Here is a 25,489-nt window from a genome sequence, read left to right as displayed (position 1 = left end):
GATGGGTCAGCGGTAACTTTTATTATTATTGCCACCCATCAGTATAGGATTACAGCTGGATTTAAATGGGGATTATGCACATACAAGCTATCAGGTTACCAATGAAGCACTATCGCACACACAGCTCTGCGCACTTAATGCGTTAAGAAACGGAGCAGGGGGAGGACTGCTGCTGAGGAACAGGCCATGTAGGTCAGCGACAGACAGGTGGGTGCCGAGCTGCCCTTGTCACTTGTGCTGGGATTGGTCCTCTCTCTGAGAGCACATAGATACTCCAGTGGTCCCCCGCCCCACACACCGCACACCTCTCACATCCTCTCAGAGGACCAATAGGAACGACCGAGGGCGCTCTCGGTTTGAGGTGTCATGGTTTCCTGTCACAGCGCAGCAGAGGAAGCTGAGGAAACTCAGAGGCGAAGAGGCAGACGTGCTGGGGACACTCTCTTCTCAGAGACATGGTGAGTGCTTCAGACTGTCACTCCTGGCCCAGGCTGCTCACATCCCTGCACTCTCATCGCTTTCGAGCATCTTTGTGCTCACTGCTGCGAGACGTTTGTGTGAGGCATCCTTGTGCATCTGAGTACTGTGAGAACGGTGTGTGCTGCAATACGAGACACTCAGAACCAGTAGCTTCACGTAAAATAGTTGGGGCCCCATGTTGAATGTAAATAGGGCCCCCTGGATCTCCCACATCTCACAGATAATCATTGGCCTTGGATGGAATGGGACCCCTCTCAAGGGTGTGAGGGCCCCTGAAGGGTTGGAGCCAGCTTGCGTCGCATGGGCCTATGTTACGCACCTAACATAGCTCTATGAAGCTCGTCAGACAGATCCATGCTTTGATTACTGGGAAGCCAACATCCCTGTTTTTCAGACATCCCGACGTTCTCTCTGCCGCGACGTTCTTGTCTGAAGTCTCGGCCCCGGATACATCTGTGTCAGATGTCAGACTTTCTGCGCTTTCATTAGTTTGCGGCATGCCTTCACTTTTACACCTCTCAGAGATCATGGCTTCTCTCTCGGTCTGTAAGCATCCTCTGTGCTGTCGCTCCTGCCAGACGCCCTGCGCCGTCGCTGCTGCCAGCCCCCTCCTGCTCTCAGTGCTGTCAGTCAATCCTGTTTTCTCATTCCTGCTGCTAGGCATGCCTGGTGCTCCAGCAGCAGTTGTCTCGCTCATTAGTTCCAGCCCTGTCCCTTATTGCTGCATCTCTCTCTGTGGTCCTGGGAGTTTCTCGCAGCCTCAGACAGCTCTCAGACGAAACGAGTATAGTGACAGCATAAGAAAATGCCAAAAACAGAAGAGTGAACATGGAAGAGGGAGGCAGTCGGATAGGGGAACGAGAGTGTGAGGTCAGAAAGGGGTCTAGGGGCCTGAAAAGCAAATTGCTTAAACAAGTATTGCTAGTTTCCCAGGCCCGCAGGAGCCAGTTAAGACTCATTCCCTGTTTAGGTCTGGCATTGGCCAAGACCTACTGACTTTACAAAAAATATTATACATAAAATAATCGTAGGGGTTTTGAGTGTGCTTTCTATATCCATTGGTCTGTTGGTGTGTCAATCATATGTTTCTTCCTCCCACTGCTGCAGACTGCATGGGGCAGTGGGTAAGGCCGCTTCAGCCATTGGTTAACGTCACTGTGAATGGCAGCCTTTTGCACATTCGCAAGGGACACCGCAACATACAAAGTAGTTATTCAGAACTAACACACAATATAGCAGTGCCTACTTTCTCAGACCAAAAATATTTTTTGCTTTTAGGCAATGTTTTCTTTTTTTTTGTATTGTCCAGGACCACTTCGCTTCTCCAACTATAAACTATTACAAAACAAGCATTGACAAAGCTGGCAACTAACTTTGCCAATGCTTGTTTGGCTCTGGCTTTAACAACGTAGCATGATTAAAAACTCAAGGTTTACTCAATGTTGGAGGGGGCGTGGGGTAGAACTTAAGATACAGGTAACACCAATATATCACACAATAATACATCTGTCCAATCACTGTTATTCTTGTTGAAAAACATGTGACTTTTATTCTTATTAAGTGAAATTATGTAGTAAAACAGTTCTGTAATTAATACAACGTCTACGACAAGCCCCTTTGGATACTGTAGCATTAAAAAAATGTAAGCATAAACATGGCCATTTTGTATCACACAACTATGTTTATTGTGGCATTTTAACTGCAAATAGTGTGATAAAAATGTACCTGGTTTTCATCTTTTAATTTTGTTGTATAGCTCAGTAGGCTAGTATCTCTTAAAAGTTAATTCTCTGCACCTGTCTGCCCATAAACCACGTCTAAAGACAATTATACCTGGCATCCTGCCTTTGTTCCCCTTACCAACACAAAAAAGACTATGGCAAATTTTAGGAATAAAGGTTTACACAAGAAAGAGATCATTGTAGTTTCATTTCGATCCTGTGCATAAGAGGGCAAACCTTTTGGTAAGGTTTGTTTTTCCAACCCTAACAACTTTCCTTCCCAGGCCAAACTCCCCAAAACCTGTCTACCTGAATAATTGTGGTAGGTCACTAGCCATTGTTTTGCTGTAAGTAGCATGTCAGAATATTGTTAGAAAAAGTATCAGACTGAAATATTGTGTTGTGAGGAAATGGGGTATATTGTATGGTGTGGTTGTGCAGCCTCAGTGTGTAATACATGTACCAAACCCTTTAGGTTTTGTCTGTAAAACCCTCAGCTCAACCCTGAGTAGCAGTGGCACTGAGCTACAAGGCTTACAAAGAGGAACAAGAATAAAGCATTTAAACAGCACCAAAACAATTGAAGAAGAAATCAACATGACACTCAAGAAATCCGACACCAATTTTAAAAAATAGACTATTGCCCTCATTATGACATTGGCAGTAAGTGCCGCTTACCGCCATGCTGACAGCCGCCAACATACCGCGACCGCGGCGGTATACCACTACGTGTATTATGACCCACACATAGAAATCCGCCACTATACAGACACACACACACAGGTCCGCCAGCCCAAAGGTCAGTGATAAAATGGCGGTACCAAAAACCACACTGTTACACCAACAGAAATACGCCCACAGCATCATGACCCACGAATCACCACAGCGGACCTTCAACCGCGGTAAACTATTGGCGGTACAGGCCACTGTGCTCATAATACACACACACTAACAAAACACCACCACATTGGGCAATTCAAACTACACACACCTGACACACATACACACACCACACCCACAGACCCACACCAAAATAAAACACACACTACCAACAACACTTTACAGCACAAAGAAATTGACAACTGAGAGAGAGACAAGCCAGGAGCACCCACTAAATCAGAGCCACAAAACACCATCATCCATACACCATCCACGCACCTCAAAGCACACACCCCAACACATCACCCCACACACCCTTACACACACCACTCACACCACACCCCTGGCACCACAAAGACACCCAAGGTTCTCAGAGGAGGAGCTAGGGTTCATGGTGAAGGAAATCATCCGGGTAGAGCCACAGCTATTCGGATCACAGCTGCAGCAGACGTCCATTGCTAGGAAGATGGAGCTATGGCGGAGAGTCGTGGACAGGGTCAACGCCATGACACAGCACCCCAGAACAAGGGATGACATCAGGAAGAGGTGGAACGACCTACCGGGGAAGGTGCGTTCCGTGGTTGCAAGACACCAGATAGCTGTACAGAGGACTGGCGGTGGACCCCCGCAACTAACAAAATGGGAGGAGCAAGTCTTGGCGATCATGCATCCTGAGGGCCTGGCAGGAGTAGCAGGAGGAATGGACTCTGGTAAGTCAAATCTTTACTACTTTATCCCCCCCCACCTGCATGCCATCACAAACTGCTACCCTTACCCTCAACCCCATCACTCCACCACCTCATATATACCCCACCATCACAACCCACCCATCCCAATACCAAGCCCTGCATGCTACACCAATGCATGGACCCCCATCACAGACCTGCATGGACACCCATCACCACTGCATGCACACTAGTGACAATCACTTAGCCAACCAAATTACAAATCACACAAGCCAAAGCTGCCTTGCTAATAACAACCATAGAGGGAAACATACCCATGCACAAGATGGCACACGCAGAAACAATAACACTGCATTTACATCCCCACAGGACCCCCACACAACGTCACCGGAGAAGAGGTATCAGGCACATCCAGTCCCCCCCAGAAGAGGCCCGCAGAGATGACAGCAGCTCTGCACGCCTGGATCAGGATGACGAACCTGGAACATCAGGGACCTCTGGACAGTTGGTGACCCAGACACATTCCCAAACCACCACAGAGTCTCCCCCATCAGGAAACACCAGTACAGCACCCACCCAGCGGGCCCATCCTTTTGTCCACAGGACACGTCAATCAGCAGTGTGTCCATCACTACAGGGACCCCAGGCAACCCCGCAAACACAGGACGAGCAGGGACCTGGGGTCAGTGGCAGTGGGCACACGGTTCAGAGGACAGAGGCACAGGACAACAGGGAAGCTGGGAGGACTGCTGTGCGACAGGGGGAGGACAGGCCCAGGGAACCGACTCTCTACAAGGCACTCACCAACATCCTGGGAGCATACCACCATTCCCAGGAGACCATGGGCCTGATACTGGCCAAGTTGCAGGAGACCCAGCGGCTGCAGGAGGGACAGTACCTGGGGATCAGGGAGGGCCTGAGAGACATCCACACCATCCTGGTCACCATTGCAGGGGTGCTGGCAGACATGGCCAACACCATGAGAGAGGCAGTGGCACAACAACGGGCCTCTGACACTAGCCACACTGAAGAACAGCCCTCCATCTCCGCCGACGCTAGTGGACAGGAGGCCCTGACATAGGAACAACAGGCCACCAGCACCCCTCCCCCAGCAGAAGGAGAACCACCACGCAAAAGGTCCCTGTGATCCAGGTAGAAGCCAGAGAACATTGCCAAGACCACAGCCAGGAAATAAGACTCCCCTGAGTGTCACCCTTGTGTCCCACTTTGTCACCCTGTCCACCTTCAACTGTCATTGCTCCACTTCCTATGCCCCCTTGGACAATGCTTCTGTGATACCAATAGGCTGGACTCAATCCTGGACATTTCTCCATCATCAACCCAGCCCATTGCAATACTCCCTACACTTATTATATCAGAAATAAACCCCCTTGGAACCAATACAAGTATGGAGTCTGTCAATTGATTGAAATATGTATTAGTTTAACAAGCTGTAAACATTGAAATTCAAATGTACAGTTATATTTACATAGGTATGACCTGTAGTGGGCAGCAGTAAACACACCAGGAGCCAGAGTGGGACACAGACATCTGAAAATAGAAATGTCAAAGGGTACAGTAAGTGGCCATAGAAATAGGGAAATCAGGCTGCCATGTACAATGTCCAACACAAAACTGCAATGGAAGTTGAAGTTACAGTGTCTTACCTGTGTGTCACTGGAAGTACTGTTGAATTATAGTAGTTCTGTTGTCCACATCCTCTTCCTCTTCGTCACTGTCCACAGGCTCCACCGCTGCCACACGACCATCTCCAGGCTCATCCTCCTGCAGAAAAGGCACCTGTCGTCTCAAGGCCAGGTTGTGCAACATGCATCAGTGATCTGGCACACCTTCTTGGGTGAGTAGTACAGGGATCCACCTGTCAGATGGAGACACTGGAATCTGGCCTTCAGGAGGCTAAATGTTCGCTCAATGATCCTCCTTGTACGCCCATGTGCATCATTGTAACATTCCTCTGCCCTTGTCTTGGGATTCCTCACTGGGGTCAGTAGCCATGAGAGGTTGGGATAACCAGAGTCACCTGTAAATATCGAGGGATACCTGTTAGCCAGACACTCACCCTTAGGGCCAACCCCACACCCATATACCTACATCAACTGGGTGGGGACCATGGGCTCACCTATTAGCCATACTCTGTGCCTCTGGAGTTGAGACATCACATATGGGATGCTGCTATTCCTCAAGATAAAGGCATCATGCACAGAGCCAGGATACTTTGCATTGGCATGGGAGAAGTACTGGTCCGCCAAACACCATCTGCACATTCAGAGAGTGAAAGCCCTTTCGATTTCTGAACATCTGTTCATTTCTCCGGGGGGGGGGGGGGGGGCAAAGGCAATATGTGTACCATCAATGGCACTAATGATGTTGGGGATATGTCCCATTGCATAGAAGTCAGCCTTCACTGTGGCCAAGTCCTCCACCTGGGGGAATACGAAGTAGCTGCATATGTGTTTCAGCAGGGCAGACAACACTCTGGTCAGCACGTTTGAGAACATAGGCTGTGACATCCCTGAGGCCATGGCCACTGTTGCTTGGAAGGAACCACTTGCCAAGAAATGGAGCACTGACAGGACCTGCACTAGAGGGGGGATACCTGTGGGGTGACAGATAGCAGAAATCAGGTCTGGCTCCAATTGGGCACACAGCTTTGTGATTGTGGCCCTATCAAGTCTGTAGGTTAGGATAATGTGCCTGTCCTCCATTGTCGCCAGGTCCACCAGGAGTCTGTACACGGGGGTATGTCTCCATCTCCTATTCATACTCAGCGGTTGAACTCTAGGGTGAAAAACGGTGAGCAGAAGGTCATTTTCAAACATGTACTCAGATTAATATGCTATGTTTGTTTTACAGAAACAGTATGTGAACTTGTCAGTTGATGTGCCTATGTCTGCTGTTACGCAGTTAGGTGCAATGGCCTGTGACCCCCTGAAATGGCGGCCGCCTGACCTGTGAGGAGGGACAAGTGGAAATGAGCTAATTCCGCTGGCGTTGTGCGCCGTTGCGTGCGGCGGTCGACCACTGCGGTGCAACACCGCATTAGTTATCATTGGGGCCTACGGGTTCCAGGAGCCAATGGTGATGTACGCCGGCGGTGACGGTACGCACTGACGCGGACATGACCGACAATTTCTATCTGTTCATTCACTTGCTACCTGACCTTCAACAGGAGAGGACCTACACTGCAAGTGCTGCTGTGACCTGTGTCTGGAAGCAACCATGGCTCGAGTGTCTGGGGAAAGAGCCCCTGCCTTCACTTCGGAGGAGTTGGAGAGACTGGTGGATGGGGTCCTTCCCCAGTACTGTTTACTTTTAGGTCCTCCAGACCAACAGGTGAGTACACTGTGAACATGATGCGTGGGGCATGAATGTATGGAGTGCTGTGTGTGGAAGCCTCGTGTGGGGGGGGCTGAGGGGTCCTGGGCAGAGTGCTGCATGTATGACGGTCAATGTATGTGCATAAGGGAATGAGTATGACAGTACGGACGGTATGAATAATACCTTTTCTGCTGTATTTGTTTCTGCAGGGCAGCGCCCATCAGAAAAAGGGTATTTGGCGGGCCATTGCCAAGGAGGTGCGTACCCTGGGGGTCTTTGACAGGCGGAGCACCCACTGCCGCAAACGGTGGGAGGACCTGCGCCGCTGGGCAAGGAAGATGGTAGAGGCCCAGCTGGGGCTGGCCTCCCAATGAGGAAGGGGTGTCCGTCATACCCTGACCCCTCTGATGTTCTGCATCCTGGCGGTGGCCTATCTGGAGTTGGATGGGCGCTTGAAGGCATCACAGCAGCCACAAGGGGGTTAGAACAGATTCAGATTCATGACTTTGCACGCGTTAAGGTGTTACCTGGGTGGGGGATGTGGGCTGTGGGTGCCCCTAGACCAGGGCTAACATGGCAGGGTAGGTTCCATGATGGGCAAGCTCAGATACACTCCAACCCCAATAATGTTAGTGGGCATCTACTACTGGGCAAGGTCCTGTGGGTTTCAGGTGTGCAGCTAATGGGGTTAGGCATTGTACCCCATGGGCTGGTGACTAGCATTGTAACTGGTAGTGCATGGCCTAGTGCATAGGGCTGTTCCCTGTGAGTTGTGTATGCCAACGGTAGTGTTGTTGCTGGCATTGACCAAGTGTATCCTCTTTCTCTCCCCCTACTTTTTGTTTTTTCACCCTGTCCTTGTGTGCATCAGCATCATCTGGCGGAGGAGCAGAGGCACTGGCGACAGAAGGAGCTGCATCCCACATGGTCCTGGAGGCCGAATCCACCGACGATGAGGGCACCAGTGGGTTGGAGGGCGAGGGGAGCACCATGACGGAGACAGGAGGGGACAGTACTGACAGCGACTCCTCCTCCCATGGAAGCTCGTTGGCAGTGGCGGACACCACTGTGGCCACCCCAACTACAGGTACAGCCACCATCCCTGTACCAGCACCGCCCTCCCAGCAACCCCTCAGCGTGTTTCTCGTGCCCGCTCACCCAGGAGGGTGGGCATCTCCTTCGCCCCAGGCACCTCCAGCCCTACCCCAGTCAGCCCTGCTGCCCTCAATAAGGAGGCTATTGACCTCCTGAGATCCGTCTCTGTTGGGCAGTCAACCATACTGAATGCCATCCAGGGTCTAGCAGGGCATTTGCAACAAACAAATACATACCTGGAGGGCATTCACTCTTCCGTGGCGGCCCAACAGAAAACATTCCAGGCTCTGGCCAACTCACTGATGGCAGCCATTGTTCCTGTCTCCAGCCTCCCCCTCCAACTTCCTCTACCCAGTCCCAATCTCCTCAACCCCAGCCTATCCCAAGCACACCTTCAGACCTGCATGCACCCAACCCAACACACAGAAATGGCTCAGGCAAACATAAGCACTACACTTCATCCCACAGGCACTCACACAAGCACCATCCCCATGCAGGCACACCAACATCCACTGTGTCCCCCTCCTCCTCATCGTCCACCTCCCTCCCAGTAGCGTCTCCACTCACACCTGCATGCACCACATCCTCATCCACTACCTCCATCACCAGCACACCTATCACTACACGCCCCTCACTAGCAGTCACCACCCCAACATCCATGCACATGTCCCCTGTGTCCTCTCCCACTGTGTCTGTGACCACCTCCTTCCAAAGTACACAAACGCAAGCACTCAGACACCCAACAGCCATCCACCTCACAACAGCATCCAGCCCATTCACCTGCATCCAAACACAGCAGACAGACACCTCCTACAACCACTCCCTCTTCCTCCACTCCCAAACCTTCACCCTCTTCCCTTCCCAGTGTCCCTAAGAAGAGTTTCCTCGCCACCATTGACCTATTCCCTGCCCCTCCCCCGTCCTTCACTTCCGGCCAGGGTGGCCAAAACCCAGCTCAGCACCCCAGCCACCCCGTCCACGGCCACTGTAGTTTCTGCAGCTACTGCAGGTGTGAGAGGCTCCAAGGAGGCACCCGTCAGCACAGCCAGTGTCCCTGCCCCGCATGCCAAGGGCAAGAAGGGGCAGCCACCTAGCAGGGGCAAGAAGGGGACACCAGCCAACAAGGGGAAGGAGGCACCACCAGCCAGCAAGGGGAAGGAGGCACCACCAGCCAGCAAGGGTAGGAAGGTAACACTAGCTGGCAGAAGCAAGGAAGCACCACCATCTGCCAAGGGCAGGAAGGGGCACACAACACCAGCCCTGGCACTGCAGCCATCCGAGGCTGCAGGAGAAGGGCTGGAGCCTCCCCCCACCACTGACGGCACCGCCACCTGCACCACGGCCAGCACCGCCACCAGCACCGCCACCTGCACCGCCAGCAGCACCAGTGCCAGCAGCACCACTGCCAGCAGCAACAGCCCCAGTGGGCAGCCGTCCGAGGCTGCAAGGGAAGGGCTGGAACCTCCCCCCACCACTGACAGCACCGTCACCTGCACCACGGCCAGCACCGCCACCTGCCCTGCTGCCAGCACCACCACCTGCACCGACAGCAGCACAACTGCCAGCAGCAGCAGCCCCAGTGGGCAGCCGTCAGAGGCTGCAGGGGAAGGGTTGGAGCCTCCCCCCACCACTGACAGCACCGCCACCTGCACCGCGGCCAGCACCACCACCTGCCCCGCCGCCAGCACTGCCACGTCCACCGCCAGCAGCACCACTGCCGGTGGCAGCAGCCCCAGTGGAAGGGCTGGAGCCTCCTCTCACCACTGACAGCACCGCCACCTGCACCACAACTAACATCCACTGAGCAGCCGTCACCGCCGGCATGCTGTGTGTAGTCGTGACTACATGGGCTGCAGTGCGTCCTGGCCCCTGCAACATCTGTAGGTGTGACACCCAGGTGAGAGACTGTGACCTTGCACCATCCAGGATGAAGCACACTGGGCACAAAGCCCCCTCCAGAACCAGTGGAAGAAGACATCGACTCACCCCCTCTTTGGCAGGATGAATCACACTGGGCACAAAGCCCCCTCCAGAACCAGTAGAGAAGCCATTCACTCCAGAGACTGTGGCTTGGCACTCCCCAGGACCAAGCAGTGGGTAACCCACCCACTAGAGAGACTGTGGCTTTGCACTCCACAGGACCAAGCAGTGGGCAAACCACCCACTAGAGAGACTGTGGCTTTGCACTCCCCAGGACAAAGCAGTGGGAAAACAACCCACTTGAGAGACAGTAGCTTTGCACTCCCCAGAACCAAGCAGTGGGCAAGCCACCCACTTGAGAGACTGTGGCTTTGCACTACCCAGGACATTGCAAAGGGCATGTAGCCCCCTCCAGGAGCAGTGGCATTGTACCATCTTCCAGCTGAGGTGCCCCCCCATTCCCGGTCCCCCTGAGGTGCCTGTGTGTTTTTCGACCTGATGCCGCTGCAGTGTTCTCTCCGTATTGAGGCAGGAGTCAAGTGTGGCCTTGGCCTATGTGTTATGGCCCCGTGGGCCAAGGACACTTTGGAGTGGGCATTGTCCCTCCTTTGTTATATATTGTACATACTGTTTATTGATTTAAGGACATATTTATCTTAAATTGTACTATTACACTCATTTTAATCCATTCCTTTTGTCCTTGCGTTATTCCTGAGGGTTACAGGATGTACATTTAATGTTGTTGCATCTGTTTGTGTGTATGGTGTTGGGGGTGAGGGTGGGGGTTGCATGTTGCGTGTGTGTATGTCACTCTCTTTTTCCTCCCGCCCTCCCTTGTGTGCTAGGTGCAGTACTCACTGTGGTCATCTTCGCCGGCGTTCGTGTTCCTGGTGTATGAGGAGGTACATCAGCACTGGAAAAATTTGAAGCCCGGGCTCCATGGTGTTGTGGTTCTTCCTTGAATGTCGAGAGGTGAGTCATTTCCCTTCTGTGTACTGTTTCCGCTGTGCTTTTGATGGCGTTGGTACCGCCCCGCAAAAGCTGGCGGATTGGCCTGTTGTAATACTGTGGGCGGTACATTGTCTTATGCCTGGCTGTGGCCGGTTACCGCTGCGGTGCTTGCTGCTACCGCTGTGGCAGTCAGAGTGTTAAAGTGGCTTTCTGTGTTGGCGGTTTCCGCCATGGTCATAATTCCATTTTTTTTAACCGCCGGCCTGTTGGCAGTATTACCGCTGCTTTATCACCGACCGCCAGGGTTGTAATGAGGCCCTATATGTTTATAAGACTTTAGGCACCAGAACGAAAAAGATCTACTGGAGTGTTCAGGAGGTTTTGATTTTGCAAGGAATAATAAATCAAAGCAATTTCTCTCATAGATCAACAAGTCTTGGCAAAGTCAAAGAACTGGACACTTAAAAAAGTTTTCAAAGAAATCTTAGGTAAGTTTCAAATCAGTTGGTTAGAAGTACTTGGGGTAACCAGGGGGGGTAGCAAGGACCTCAAGAACAGTTACATTTACAGAATATACAGTCCTTCATCAGTTCCAGGTACTTTTTCTGCTTTGCAATGGATTCCTGTGGAGTGATGAAGAAAAGTCAAGATGCACTAATGATGCTGTTGATGCAATGCGGTCAACGGGGACCTTCCTGCAGTTATTCCTTCGTCAACAAAGATGGTTGCAGGGTCAACATCCCACAAAGCCCTCTCTGGTCTGACCAAAGTCCAGTCGCCACTGGACATTGTCACGGTCATAGGCCGGTCCTTCCTGGGTTGATAACTTCCCTTCTGAGGGTCCATGCAACTCAGGCTCATGTAGCTCAGTTGCAACTCTATGCATTGGTTCTTAGTCTTCGGTGCTGCACGGTGGTGGTGCTGGTAGCGGTTGGAAGGTGTTGGGCTACCAACTTGCCCCAACAGGCTTCATCAGCTATTGTGTTCCTGTGCTTTGAAGAGGATACCAGCTAGATGGCCATTGGAGTTCTCTTGGCTTGACTGGGCTCCAGAGACAGCTTCTCATTAAGCAGGACACAGCAGGCACAGTCCCTCTCTTTGCTAGCCACCAGGTGCAGCAGGTGCAGTCTTCGTCTGTGCAGCACAGTTGCCCCGGGTGCTTTCTTGATTCTCGGAAAGTGCCCACAGGGCAGGATGCTGTTGGTAGCCAATGTGCTACCAAGTTCCCTTCTACCTGGTGACCACTTCTTGTGGAGCGTGGCATCTGGCTATCCCAGGATGCATCACTCTGCCCACTCTGAATATGGCGAGACCCCTCATTCTGTGTTCAGAACTCACTAGCCCACCCTCGGGGTATGGCTACTTCATGACCTCAGGGCTTCATGCTTCTGCAGGAATGGGTTGGGCAACTGGTTTCCCCTCTATGCTTACCATGCCAGCCTATCTACCTCAACAGTGGGGCAGCCCTACCCCCTGGCGTTACACATCAGCCCTTCAAAGGCATCTTCACCTTTGAAGCCTGCCTTCTGGGGCTAACACGCAGGTGGCTTCATGCAGGAGTGAGGTAACACCTCCTTGGCCCGCAATCCCTCATTGTTTTTCTTTTTGAGAGTTGTGGGCATGTCTCTCCAGGAGGGCAGAAAGCTCTCTCATAAAGCAGGTTCCAGGTGTGTCCGGGAAGGCACAGGTGGTTTTAAAGACAACAATGTGGCAGCTCTGGTAAATTTGCGCACTGCAACAAGTTAATTAATTTTGACTTGAAATACAAGTCTGGCTTAAACCAACAACTTGTTTGATACCTTAGAGTGCCTGCGTTGGTCGCACTGTTCATGAGTTAGCACAGTTGAGGGGTTGGCATGTAACTATGTACTTGCCAATTGGGCGACCTAGTCTTTCCACAGTAAAACAACAGTTTTCAGTGTTTTACCATGTGGACGTGCAAACTATATGTCCTGCCTGTGTCATATTCTCCACCCCACCTTTAGGGATTGGTAGGCCAGCCAGAGGGGTGATTTACACATAAATCCATGGGAAGTTGTGGTCTTGCCATTGCTTTCAGTGGCAAAGTCCGGCTCGCAGTGCACCACTGCTGTACCAGTCTGCAGTGGCGACCTGGATTTGTTGTACTTGGGTACCTCTGGATTGACACTATCAGAATGGCAAGACCTAGGGTACCTGGTAACTTACTTGCCCTGGATACCAGGGTACCATTTACTAGGGTCTTACAGGTAACTTAGTCATTTCCAATTGGGAAGCATACACCTGCGTCAGGGTACTAAAGACTAGTTAGCAGGCCTCAGTGCACTCTCAAAGTTAAAAAACACAAGCAGCATCAGTCGAAAAACTTTGGACTGTCCATACAAAAAAAACATTTGTTTACATGTGTCTTAAATACTAGATACAAAAATATTGTGACATTCGGTGTAGATTTTCTGTTATGAACTCCAGTGGGACGCTCTTTTTGGTAAACTATACTAAGGATTTATTATTTCTGTCTGACAATATTTTGGTTAGAATAGTCTGGTACCTTACTGCCTGAATGAAACCTACCCATTCTCATCTTCCTGTACTATTTCTGGTCTTCCAGGTAATGCAGCAAATGGAGAATGTTGTTAGACTTAAAATCCATAAATCACCAGGACCAATACTGATTTGACCTGTGACAGTTAGCTTGGTAGCCTGGGAAAACTGAACAAAGACTAAGATATGCACTTTTGCCACTAGAGGAGGACAAAACCTTGAGCTGTTATTTGGTGCATGATCTATACCACAAAGAGGCCTGCACATCAGTACAGAAAATAATATTTTATTTAGACTGTAGCCCTGCTGTGTTACTGCTTTCCCTTCAGACTGGCCAAAGTGTATGAATCCTATATGAAACTGCTGCTGTGAATTGAAGAAAGGACAAAGCTTATCTGTCTTCATTAGAGCGAGACTGTGTTTGTTACGAGGAACCAGCTTTGATCTTCGGAATATCTGAACAGTTGCTATGGACTAGGTCACTCAGTAGCCCAGCTGGCCAGAAGAAAAGAAATAGCTTTAATGTGTGGTTGTTGAGCTGAAATGTCACCTGCTTTCACCAAGTAGATAAGCCTGCTCCAGCCATGCACTATCCTATAACTATAGTGGGCTATAGGGAGTGAGGAGGGATAGACGCTGAGCCACAAACACATGGGTTGCTACAATTCATATACACAAGGGGGCACAGAAAAAAAACTGTGACTTGGTTCTGCAAAGTACTAAAAATATGACCAAAGCTAACATCAAAGACCAGAAAGGCAAATGGAAATGGACGTACCTTGACAGCAGCAAATGGGGACTCATGTTCCGATATACACACAAATTATCAAAGAATGCTTGCTTTACATATAAATAATTTAATATTCTCCTCTACACTTAAATAACTGCCAAAAAACTATAGAGGACAAGTGAAAAATTCTCTTTACATGTTCTATCCTTATCAACACTAGGTTTTATCATATAGCATGGACCTGCCCTGAACTTAGACAATATTCAGGGGGCTTGTAGGAAGCTGGCTATGTATATACTATATCAAAATGAGATATAGGTGGCCATTATGACATTGGCGGTGACTGTTAAAGTGGCGGTAATACCACCAACAGGCTGGTGGTAAATACTGCCAAATTATGACCATGGCAGTGATACCTCCAATAGACAGCCAATGTACAACACCAGCCGCCATGGCGTTAACTCCACTGACCACGGCGGTAGCTATCAACAGTCAGGCAGACAAGGTACCACCCATCATATTAAGACATAGCAAACTGCCACAATTTCCGAGGTGATACCAACGCCATCAAAAGCCTGACGGAAACACTGCAAAGTAAATGAAAGATGCACCATCAGAGACACAGAGAAAACCTCCACTGCCATGGAACCGAAACTTCAAGTCTTCCTGATACTCTTCTACGCCATGCTCCACCTGGAACACCAACACCGATGAAGACTACGGTGAGTACAGCCACCTAGCACACAAGGGAGGGAGGGAGGAAAAGGAGAGCGACACACACACCACACACACCATTCACACACACATACCATACACACAACCAGCTGCAGAGTAAAACTGATGTCACAGGACCCATGTGATAATAATGCAAGGACTACAATGAGGATTAACTGGTACTGTAATTTGATGCCAACAGCCACCATATTGTCCATTCGATAACAAAAACAGGCATAAATGTCCAGAAAGGGCCAATGGCCAGTCCAAAGTACAAAAGGCCCACATGGCCACAGGGCACAGTCCAAGCCCCAACTTGATTCCTGACATTATCCAAACTACACTGTGCAGGGGCATCATGTTGTAAATGGGCAGGCACCTCAGGGGGAAGGGAGGTGGGGGCGGGGGCACCTCAGCTGAAGTGGGGAACTTGCCTACTGGTTCTGGAGGGGGCTCCATGCCCATTTCACGTTGCTGGGGAGTGCAAGGTCACAGTCTCTGAGGTGGTGAACTTGCCCACTGGTTCTGGAGGGCGCTCCATGCCCATTTCACTTTGTTGGGGAGTGCAAGGTCACAGTCTCTGAGGTGGGGAATTTGCCCACTGGTTCCGGAGGGGGCTCCTTCTACAACAGTCCCTGGAGGGTGGCCTACATGCCCTCTGCTAGAGGTGAGGGATGCTGTGTCTCTGCAGGAGGTGAGGGCTGTTGTGCCTGTGCTGGAGGTGAAGGCTGCTGTGTCTCTGCAGGAGATGAGGGTTCCTTGCCCACTGCTGGTGGAGGTGTTACCCTGGTTGCCTCTGCTGGAGGTGAGGGCTCCTTGCCCACTGCTGGAGGAGGTGTTACCCTGGCTGCCTCTGCTGGAGGTGAGGGCTCCTTGGCCACTGCTGGTGGAGGGGGCCTCTTGCCTCTCTTTGGTGGTGGAGTGTGAACCTTCCCTTTTTTGGGTAGTGGAGTGGGATCCTTCCCTTTCTTGGGTGGTGGAGTGGGATTATTCTCTTTCTTGGGTGGTGGAGTGGGATCCTTCCCTTTCTTGGGTGGTGGAGTGGAATCCTTCCCTTCCTTACTTACATGACTAGGAGGTGCCTCCACTGCCCCCGTCTCCTGTCCCTTGCTTTTTACCACCCTAGTCCTCCCTTTCTGAGGCAGAGGTGTGCTCACAGTAAGAGTGGCAGCCATCACACTCTGGGGGCCCTTTGTGCCAGCAGCAGTTGATTTGATAAGAGCAGTGGCAGACTGTTTGGCTGAGGTGCAGGACTAGGTCGTTGAGACCCTGCTATTATGGGCAGGACGGGGGATGGAGGAAGGGAGAGAGGTCAAGATAGGCAAGGAAAAGCTTCTTAGGGACATTGGGGTGGGATGAGGGAGGAGAGATGGGAGTGGAGGTTGAGGGAATGGTTGTTGGAGGTGTACCTCTGCCGTTCTTGGGTGCAGGTGCATGGGCAGTGTCTCTCAAGGGGGGCAGACAGGGTGGGAGAGGACACAGGAGACGCGTGGATGGATGTTGTGGAGGTGTCTGCAGGTGAGGTGTGTGTGCTGCTTGGTGTGGTGATGATGGTGGCTGTTGATGCAGTGCATGCAGGTTTGAGTGCGGATGTGACTGTGAGGGAGGAGGAGGAGGAGGGAGAGACAGTGGAGGCAGTGGATGTTGTTGTGTGTGCAACTGTCTGTTGTTTGTGTGACTGCTTGTGGCCTGAAGTGTGCTGCCTGTGTTTGACTGTGCCACTCTTGTGTGATGTTTTGTGTGCATGCTTGTCTGTATGTGTGCATGGGATAGGTTGCGGTTGAGGTGACTTGGACTGGGAAGTGGTAGTTGGAGGGGGGACGGTAGGAACAGGGACACTGGCTGCCATCAGAGAGGAGGCCAGAGCCTGAAACGATCTCTGTAGGGCGCCAACCCACCGTGGATGCCCTCCAGGTATGCATTGCATTGCTGCATATGGGATGCCAGCCCCTGGATGCCATTCACAATGGTTGACTGCCCTAAGAGATGGATCTCGGGGGGTCAATAGCCTCCTCACTGAGGGCAGCAGGGCTCACTGGGGCACGGCTTGAGGTGCCTGGGGCGAAGGAGATGCCCACCCTCGTAAGTGAGCGGGCACGGGCAACTCGGTGGGGGGCCACTGGGAGGGTGGCACTTGTACGGGGGTGGAGGTTGTACCTGTAGCTGGGGTGGTCCCAGAGGTGTCCGCCACCACCAGGGAGGTTCCATCGGAGGAGGAATCAGAGTCAGTGTTGTCACCTCCTGTTTCCGCCGTGGTTCTCCCCTCGCCCTCTGTCCCACTGGTCCCCCCGGCGTCGCTGGACTCTGCCTTCTGGGTCCTGTGGGATGCCGCTCCCTCAGTCACCGGTGCCCCGGATGGCAGAAGAAAAAAAGGGGCAGAGAGAGAAAGGGAGCACAGGGTCAATTACAGCACCAACACCACAGTTGGCATACACATTACCATCACACACAGGGATCAGAATTGTACACTATGCACCGCACCGCCATTCAATTGGCTAGGTGCCACAGCAAGATGAGAGCCAACCACCGACAACTGCACCCCTCCTGGGACCCACTAAACCATGTCTGATGTGGAATGCAACCTAGCTAGGTTACTAGATATTGCAATACACCCATTTACCTTGAGCTGGATCACGCAGCAATGTCTGACCTGGCATTAAGGGGCACCCACTAACTGAAACCCACCACCAGGATCCCATGCCACCAACCAATAATTGTTGTCACGCTCACTGTACTCACCCCCTGGTGGTTGCTGCGATGCCCTCAAGTGCCCATCCAGTTCTGGGTAGGCCACCGCCAGTATGCAGGCCATCAGGGTGGTCAGGTTCCGACGGGTGCCCCTTCCTCGTTGGGAGGCCATCCCGAGTTGGGCCTCCACGCTCTTCTGGGCCCAGCGTCTCAGATCCTCCCAACTTTTCCTACAACTGGTGCTCTGCCTGCTATAGACCCCCAGAGTCTGCACGTCCTTGGCGATAGCACGCCACAATCCCTTCTTCTAATGGGCAATGACCTGCCGAGGTAATACAGACAGTAGGACACCATTAAACATACAATCCAGCCTGTCACACATATGGCCCAAAAATCCTATTTGCATCTCCATTGGCACACACATCACCCAGCGCCCACCATGTACACTACCACCAGAAATACCCCCATGACACGATCCTTGCACTCACATCTCCATGCAACCTTGTCACATGCATCAAGCCCATGGTGTACTCACCTGTCGGTCTGGAGGCCCATACAGCTGTCCATACTGGAGTAGGACCCCATCCACCAAGCGCTCTAACTCCTCAGAAGTGAAAGCAGGGGCCCTTTCCCCGGTCACACGGCCATGGCAGGATCACGCAGTGTAGGTGTTGTTCTGTGGAAAGTCAGGATTCAAGAGAGGTCATAGGCAGAAAATGGCAGTCACGTCCACGGCAGTGTACACCGTCAGCGCCGCCACCACCGGTGATCCCCATTGGCCACTGTACTCCATAGAGCCCCATTTTAGCCAATGAGGAGTAGCACGCCGGTGCAAGACCACCTTCTGTTATGATGCACAACGCCGGCGGAGTTACCTCACTTCCACCTGTCCCTACATACAGGACAGGCAGTCGCCATTTTATGGGGGTGGACAACATTCAGAAAATCAAGAACTGCATCATTGCTGTAAATTGCACATACATTGCCATTCACATTATCCCATCACATTACTGCTCTATGTACACTGAGGCAGCGGTTCCATTGTTCAAAATGGGACACCCTACTCACTCTTGTGTCCCTTAGATACCTACCACTGTGGAGGAGGAGGCAAGACCACATGTATAGGCCCCTTGTGGACTCGGCTACACAGGAGGACAAGCACATTATACTCACCTATAGCCTGGACAGGGCCACAATTACAGATCTGTGTACTCAATTGGAGCCTGATCTGATATCAGCTATCCGTGATCCCACTGGAATCTCCCCTCTTGTGCAAGTTATATCAGTGCTCCATTTCCTGGCAACTGGTTCCTTCCAAGTGACAGTGGGCTTGGCAGCAGGAATGTCACAGCCAATGTTCTCAGTCGTGCTGGCAAGGGTTTTGTCTGCCTTGGTCAAACACAAGTGCAGCTACAACGCTTTCCCCCAGGTGGAAGATATGGCCACTGTGAAGGCCAGATACTATGCAATGGAACATATACCTAATATTATTGGGGCGATTGATGGACTACATATTGCATTTGTCCCCCCGCCACAATGAACAGGAGTTCAGGAATCAGAAGAGTTTCCATTCACTTAATGTGCAAATGGTGTGCCTGGCTGACCAGTACATCTCCCACGTCGCTACCAAGTATCCTGGGTTGATGCATGACGCCTTCGTCCTGAGGAATAGCAGCATCCCAAATGTGATGGCACAACTACAGAGGCACAGGGTGTGGCTAATAGGTGAGCCAGAGTCCCCACCCAATGTATGCCAGTGTATGGCTTCAGGAGTTATCCCCATACCATTGTGTAAGGCTAATGTTTGTCCCTCAATACTTGCAGGTGACTCTGACTACCCAAATGTATCATGGCTCCTGACCCCTGTGAGAAATGCCAGGACAGGGGTTGAGAATTGGTATAATGATGCACATGGGCAAACCAGGCAGATCATCGAACGTACCTTCGGCCTCCTGAGGCCAGGTTCAGATGCCTCCATCTGACAGGTGGATCCCTGTGCTACTCCCCTGGGAAGGTATGCCAGATAGTAGTAGCATGCTGCATGTTGCAGAACCTGGCACTGAGACGAAATGTGCCTTATCTGCAGGAGGAGGAGATTGAGAATGCCCCAGTGGTAGCAAGGGACCCTGAGGACAGTGAGGATGAGGAGGCAGAGGATGAGGATGTGGACAACAGAACATCAGTTATACGTCAATACTTCCAATGACACACAGGTGAGACAGTGCAACTGACCATTACTCTGACTATTGATGTTTTCAATGTGGATGTAGCAGGATGGCATTCACTAACTTTGCATCGCAACTGACTGTCACCTATGCTTTTTCAATTTGTAGATGTTGGTGTTATAACAACTGTGTACTGATGTGATGACTACAGACAGCTACAGGTCATTATTTGAATGCTATTACAGTGTTCAGGTCATTTGCACAAGATGTGACTGTTTCCATAATTGCACATTTTCATCACATAAGACACTATCACTCAAGTTGACAGGCTAGTTGTAGGGGCCCATTGGTGTGCTGTCCATTCCCTCAAGATGTTGGCCATATCAGCCAGTGTTGAGGGCCTGCAAATCTTCCCTGATGTCCTGATGGTGTACCTCCTGCAGCTGCTTGGTCTCCTGCATGTTGTTAAAGATCTGGCCCATTTTGCCCTGGGATTGTTGGTAACCTCCCAGGACATTGGTGAGTGCCTCCTGGAGAGTCGGTTCCCTGGGCCTGTCCTCCTCCTGGTGCACAGCTGTCCTCCCAGTGTCCCTGTCCCCCTGTGCCTGTGTCCTCTGAGCAGAGTGCCCACTGTCCCCAGGACCCTGATTGTCTTGGCTGTGAGGTGTGGACTGGGGTCCCTGTACAGGTGGGCACACTGCTGATTGACGTGTCCTGTGGACAGAGGTGTGGGGACTTTGGGTGGGTGCTGTGGTGTTGGATACTGAGGGGAGGCTCTATGCTGGAGTGGGAGTGGGCTGGGGTGGCGAACTGACCAGTGGTCCCTGATGGGACAGGAAGTTCACCCAGATCCAGAAGTCCAGAGTTCCTGTCATCACTGGGGGCATCTTCTGTTGGGGACTGGATAGTTGTGGCACCTCCTCGCTGCTGGGATTGGCCCGGGCACCTGTGGGGATGTAAGTGTTGTATTATGCTTCATTTCTGTGACATATTGTACATCCCTAGCTTCCCCTCTATTGTTGCTGTTGCCCACCACCTTTGTTTGTGTATGGTGATGTATAGTGGGATTGTTAGTTCTCCATGCTGCGAATGCTTTTTGTGATGGGTGTACATGCAGGGCTGGGAGGGCTGTACATGCATTGTTATGGCATGCAGGGCTTGGCATTGGGTTAGTCACATGTGCAGGGGCACTGTGAGGAATGAGGGGAGTGATGGGAGTCCGGTTGAGGTGGTGAGATGGCATGCAGGTATGGGGGGTGATAAGGCGTAAACATTGACTCACCAGTGTCCAGTCCTCCGGCTACTCCAGTGAGTCCCTCAGGATACAGGATTACCAAGGCTTGCTCCTCCCATGCTGTGAGCTGTGGGGGAGGAGGTGGGAGTCCACCACCAGTCCTCTGGATGGCGATCTGGTTCCTTGCTGCCTCAGAACGTACCTTCCCCCTTAAGTCGGTCCGCCTTTTCCTGATTTCGTCCCTTGTTCTTGGATGCTGTTCCACAGTGTTCACCCTGTCCACGATCCTCCGCCATAGCTCCATCCTCCTGGCAATGGATATTTGCTGTACCTGTGCCCCAAACAGCTTTAGCTCTACCCTGACTATTTCCTCCACCATGACCCGCAACTCCTCATCAGTAAAACGGGGGTGCCTTAGTGGGGACATGGGTGTTGCGTGGTGTGTGTTGTGCAGAGGTGTTGAGTAATGTGGTGGGGTGTGGGATGTGGGGTGCATGACAGATGAATGGGTGTTTGTGGTGTATGTGTAGTTATCTCTGTGATTTTCGTGTCTGTCTTGTGGCAATTTTTGGTGTTCGTAAACGGTTGTGGGTAATGTGGGTGTGTGTTTTATAGTGCTGTGGGTGGGTGGGTGTGGTGTCTGTATCAGTGTCAGGTGTGTGTTTTTGGTATTGGCCAATGTTGTGTTGTTTTGTATTTGGATGGCCATTCTAACTGCGCCGGTGTGTACCGCCAATGGGTTGTCACCGTTGAATGTCCGCCGTGGTGATTCGTGGGTCATAATGTGGGGAGCATTGTCTTGTTGGCGTAACGGTATGGGTATTTGTACCAACACTTTAACACTTATCTTTGGACTGGCGAATATGTGTTTGTGGCACTATTCTGTCAGTTTAGTGTGTGTGTGTCATAATATGGCGAACGGATGTTCATCTCCGTGACAGTAAGTGAGATTTACCGCCAATGTCATAATGAGGGTCATATTGTGCACAGAGTCCAGGGGTTCCCCAGGGGCTTAACAGAGGCTAAAGTAGATAATACTAATGCTTTCTTTTGTGGTAGTGTGGTCGAGCAGTTAGGCTTATCAGAGGGTAGTGCAAAGCATTTGTTGTACACACACAGACCGAGGCCCTTAAATCTTAGATTTAGGGGCGTTTTAGGGGTCAGAGGGCAGTAGCCAATGGCTACTGTCCCTAAGGGTGGCTACACCCTCCTTGTGCTCACTCCCTCTGGGGAGGGGGGCACAAACCTAATCCTATTGGTCCCTGTCCTCCAAACCAAAATGGAGGATTCTGCAGCGAGGGGGTCACCTCAGCTCTGGAGACCTTAGGGGTGGGCCTGACTGGGATAGTCACTCCTCCCTGTTTTCCCTAATTTTCCCACCGGACTTGCCCCCAAAAGTAGAACTTTGTCCGGGGGGCGGGAAAACTTCACTAGCTGGAGTGCCCTGGGGCACTGTAATCCGAGGCATGAGCCTTTGAGGCTCACCGCCAGGTGTTACAGTTCCTGTAGGTGGGGGGAGGTGTGAAGCACCTCCACCCAGGGCAGGCTTTGTTTCTGACTTCAGAGTGCACAAAGGCTCTCACCCCATGTGGTCATAAACTTGTCTGAAAGTGGCAGGCTGGCACAGACCGGTCAGTCCTACACTAGCAGTTTGGCTAACATACAGGGGGCATCTCTAGGATGCCCTCTGGGCACATTTTTCAATAAATCCTACACTGGCATCAGTGTGGGTTTATTGTGCTGAAAAGTTTCATACCAAACTTCCCATTATTCAGTGAAGCCATTATGGAACTGTGGAGTTCTTAATGACAAATTCCAAGACCATATACTGAATATGGCTACACTGCATTTACAATGTCTAAGAATGGACTTAGACAATGTAGGGGCATATTGCTCATGCAGCTATGCCCTCACCTGTGGTATAGTGCACCCTGCCTTAGGGCTGTAAGGCCTGCTAGAGGGGTGACTTATCTATGCCACTGGCAGTGGTTTGTGGGCATGGCACCCTGAGAGAGGTGCCATGTCGACTTTGTATGTTTCTCCCCACCAGCACACACAAGCTGCAAGGCAGTGTACATATGCTTGGTGAGGGGCCCCTTAGGATGGCATAATGAATGCTGCAGCCCTTAAGGTCTTTCACAGGGCCCTTGGCACCATGTGTAGCTTTTACAAGGGGCTTAACTGTGTGCCAGGGTTGTGCCAATTGTGGAAATAACAGTACAGTTTTTGGGAAAGAACGCTGGTGCTGGAACCTGGTTAGAAGCATCACAGCACACTTTCAATCAAAGTTGGCATCAACACTAGGCAAAAAGTGTGCGCGGGGGAGTAACCATGCCAAAAGTGTCACTTTCCTACAGGGCTTAACGGACCAACTTGAGCCCTCAACGAGGAAAGTGAACCTGGGCACACCCAGCGGCTGCCTACTGAAACCCACGGCTAAAAAAACAGGTACTAGATTTATAAACCTGGCACTTTTACTCTGCAAAAGTTTGTTAACTTTGGTCTGGAAATCTTCCACAGTGCCCCCTCTGAACCAGTGGAGGTGATGGGTACACAAATGGGGAAAGTTGAAAGCGTGATTGAAAAAAACATTGCACATCAGTGGAATGAAGTACTATTGGCCTTCTACTCACATCAGTATAGCTTATTGGTAAAAGCTGATGCTGACTGAGATAGGCTGCATTATGGAGGGTAACTGAGATGTTTGCTTTAATTGTCCCACACCTCATATTGTGCCCTTATAACCAGACAGTATGATACAAAGGCATGAATAATGAAGGTAAAAGGCTGAAGCCTTGACCCTTCCATTTTGCAGAATGGGGACCCTGAAAATGGTGTAAGAATCATGCTCCTGTTGAAGTGCTTCCCTACATTGACTATACACAACGTATCAGAAACAGTACATTTAAATAGATCAAGCGTACACGGTTTCTGTGCTTTGGAAAATCGCAAGGATACAGCTTCACGGCTAATTTTGCGTGTGCAAAATCGCGAAAAGGTGGATGGTCTGTGAAATTACACTTGAACGATGCAGCACAAATGCTCTCTGAACTCTTTACGTGCATAACAAACTACTGCAACCATAAGTAGATTTCTCAAGCAACCCTACATTGTTTGTTAATGATGCTCAATCTGCCATGTTTCTTCCTTCCCCAGGTGTACACTTCCCAAGTATATATCTTGTTTTTAATACTTAGGGAGTGCCAAGCCCCAACACCCCCCTCCTCTCCCCAGGGTTTGACCTTGGCCCCTCAAATGCCTAGTCCAGGACCCCCTCCCACACACTCCATCTCCCCCACAGGGACTTTGACCCTGGCCCCTCAAATACCGTCTAAGAGGAGTCCTGGTCATGTTGTTCCAAGTGTGAGGACTGGCGGGTATGGGAGGTTGTCAAATTACAGTTGTGGAATGCGTGCCTTTTTATGTGCACCTCTTAATGGGGAGATTACCTACGGGTTTAACAATCCACGTAATCTGTAATGACTGACCACAGACTGGTACTGATGACTACCACCCCCAGTCCAGACCTTGACATGACTAATGTGGCCTGGAGATGGGGTGGTAGTCAGCAGTACCACTTTGGGTGGATCAGATTCTGGAAACAAGCAGGGCACCCGGCAAAGGGCTCCTGGCATCAGTCACCTGCACGCGATTGAGCCGAAAGATAAAATGAGGAGCAGGATGGCCCTTGGTGATAGCACCACAAACTTTCAACCAAACAGGCAGCTGAGGCGGTAGGTAGCGAGGCATGTAGACAAAGGACAGGGAGTTTCAACAAAGTTCATAGACAGATATCTGAGAAAATTACACCTGAGCACTAGCCAACAGACTACATAATTGCCAGGTTGTCCCATATCATAAGCAACACCGTCAGGAAACGTACAAAGAAGGAGAGCAGAGAAACGTAAGCGAGAAATAGAAAGCAACGAGGAAAAGGATGGGAGACAGCAAAGAAAGTAACTAGCAACAGACAGCAAAAAGGTGCAAAGATAAAGATGCAGATAAAAAAAACAGGGAGAGAGGGACAGAGGGCACAGAAAAGAAAGGGACTTCGCAGAGAAATGGAAGAGAGCAGAGAATAAACAGTGAAAATCTGAAAAAGAAGAAAGAGGGGCAGCGGAGGGGCAATGAGAGGGGCAGCACAGGAAGGGCAGACACCACAGAGAAAGCCACCAGAAGGAGGGTAGAGAGTGACAGCGTATTAAAGGCACATACCACAGTTACAAAGCAGTTGGGCTCAAAGAAAGGACACAGAACGAGAAAAGAGCCAGGGGTCAGAGAAGCAGCAGAGGAATTGTAATTAGAAACAAGTATTTACAATACAATGGGTCTTGTGTTAGCTCAAGAAAGAGCTTTTTGCGTTGTAA

At 51.0% G+C, this 25,489-nt stretch overlaps 1 protein-coding gene across 1 annotated transcript in view; it reads left to right on the top strand.

Moving 5' to 3' along the window:
* The first annotated feature begins 353 nt into the window (after positions 1-353).
* The window catches only part of SEPTIN1 (septin 1), a 60,697-nt gene continuing 35,561 nt past the window's right edge, over positions 354-25,489 (top strand). The window contains exon 1 of the mRNA XM_069244381.1: positions 354-458. Coding sequence (XP_069100482.1) covers positions 456-458 — 3 coding nt within the window. The 5' untranslated portion in view covers positions 354-455. The remainder of the gene's footprint in view (positions 459-25,489) is intronic.

The sequence above is a fragment of the Pleurodeles waltl genome, chromosome 7, assembly GCF_031143425.1.
Source record: "Pleurodeles waltl isolate 20211129_DDA chromosome 7, aPleWal1.hap1.20221129, whole genome shotgun sequence".
In the NCBI taxonomy this organism is placed as follows: domain Eukaryota; kingdom Metazoa; phylum Chordata; class Amphibia; order Caudata; family Salamandridae; genus Pleurodeles; species Pleurodeles waltl.
This window is presented reverse-complemented; position numbering and strand designations above follow the sequence as displayed.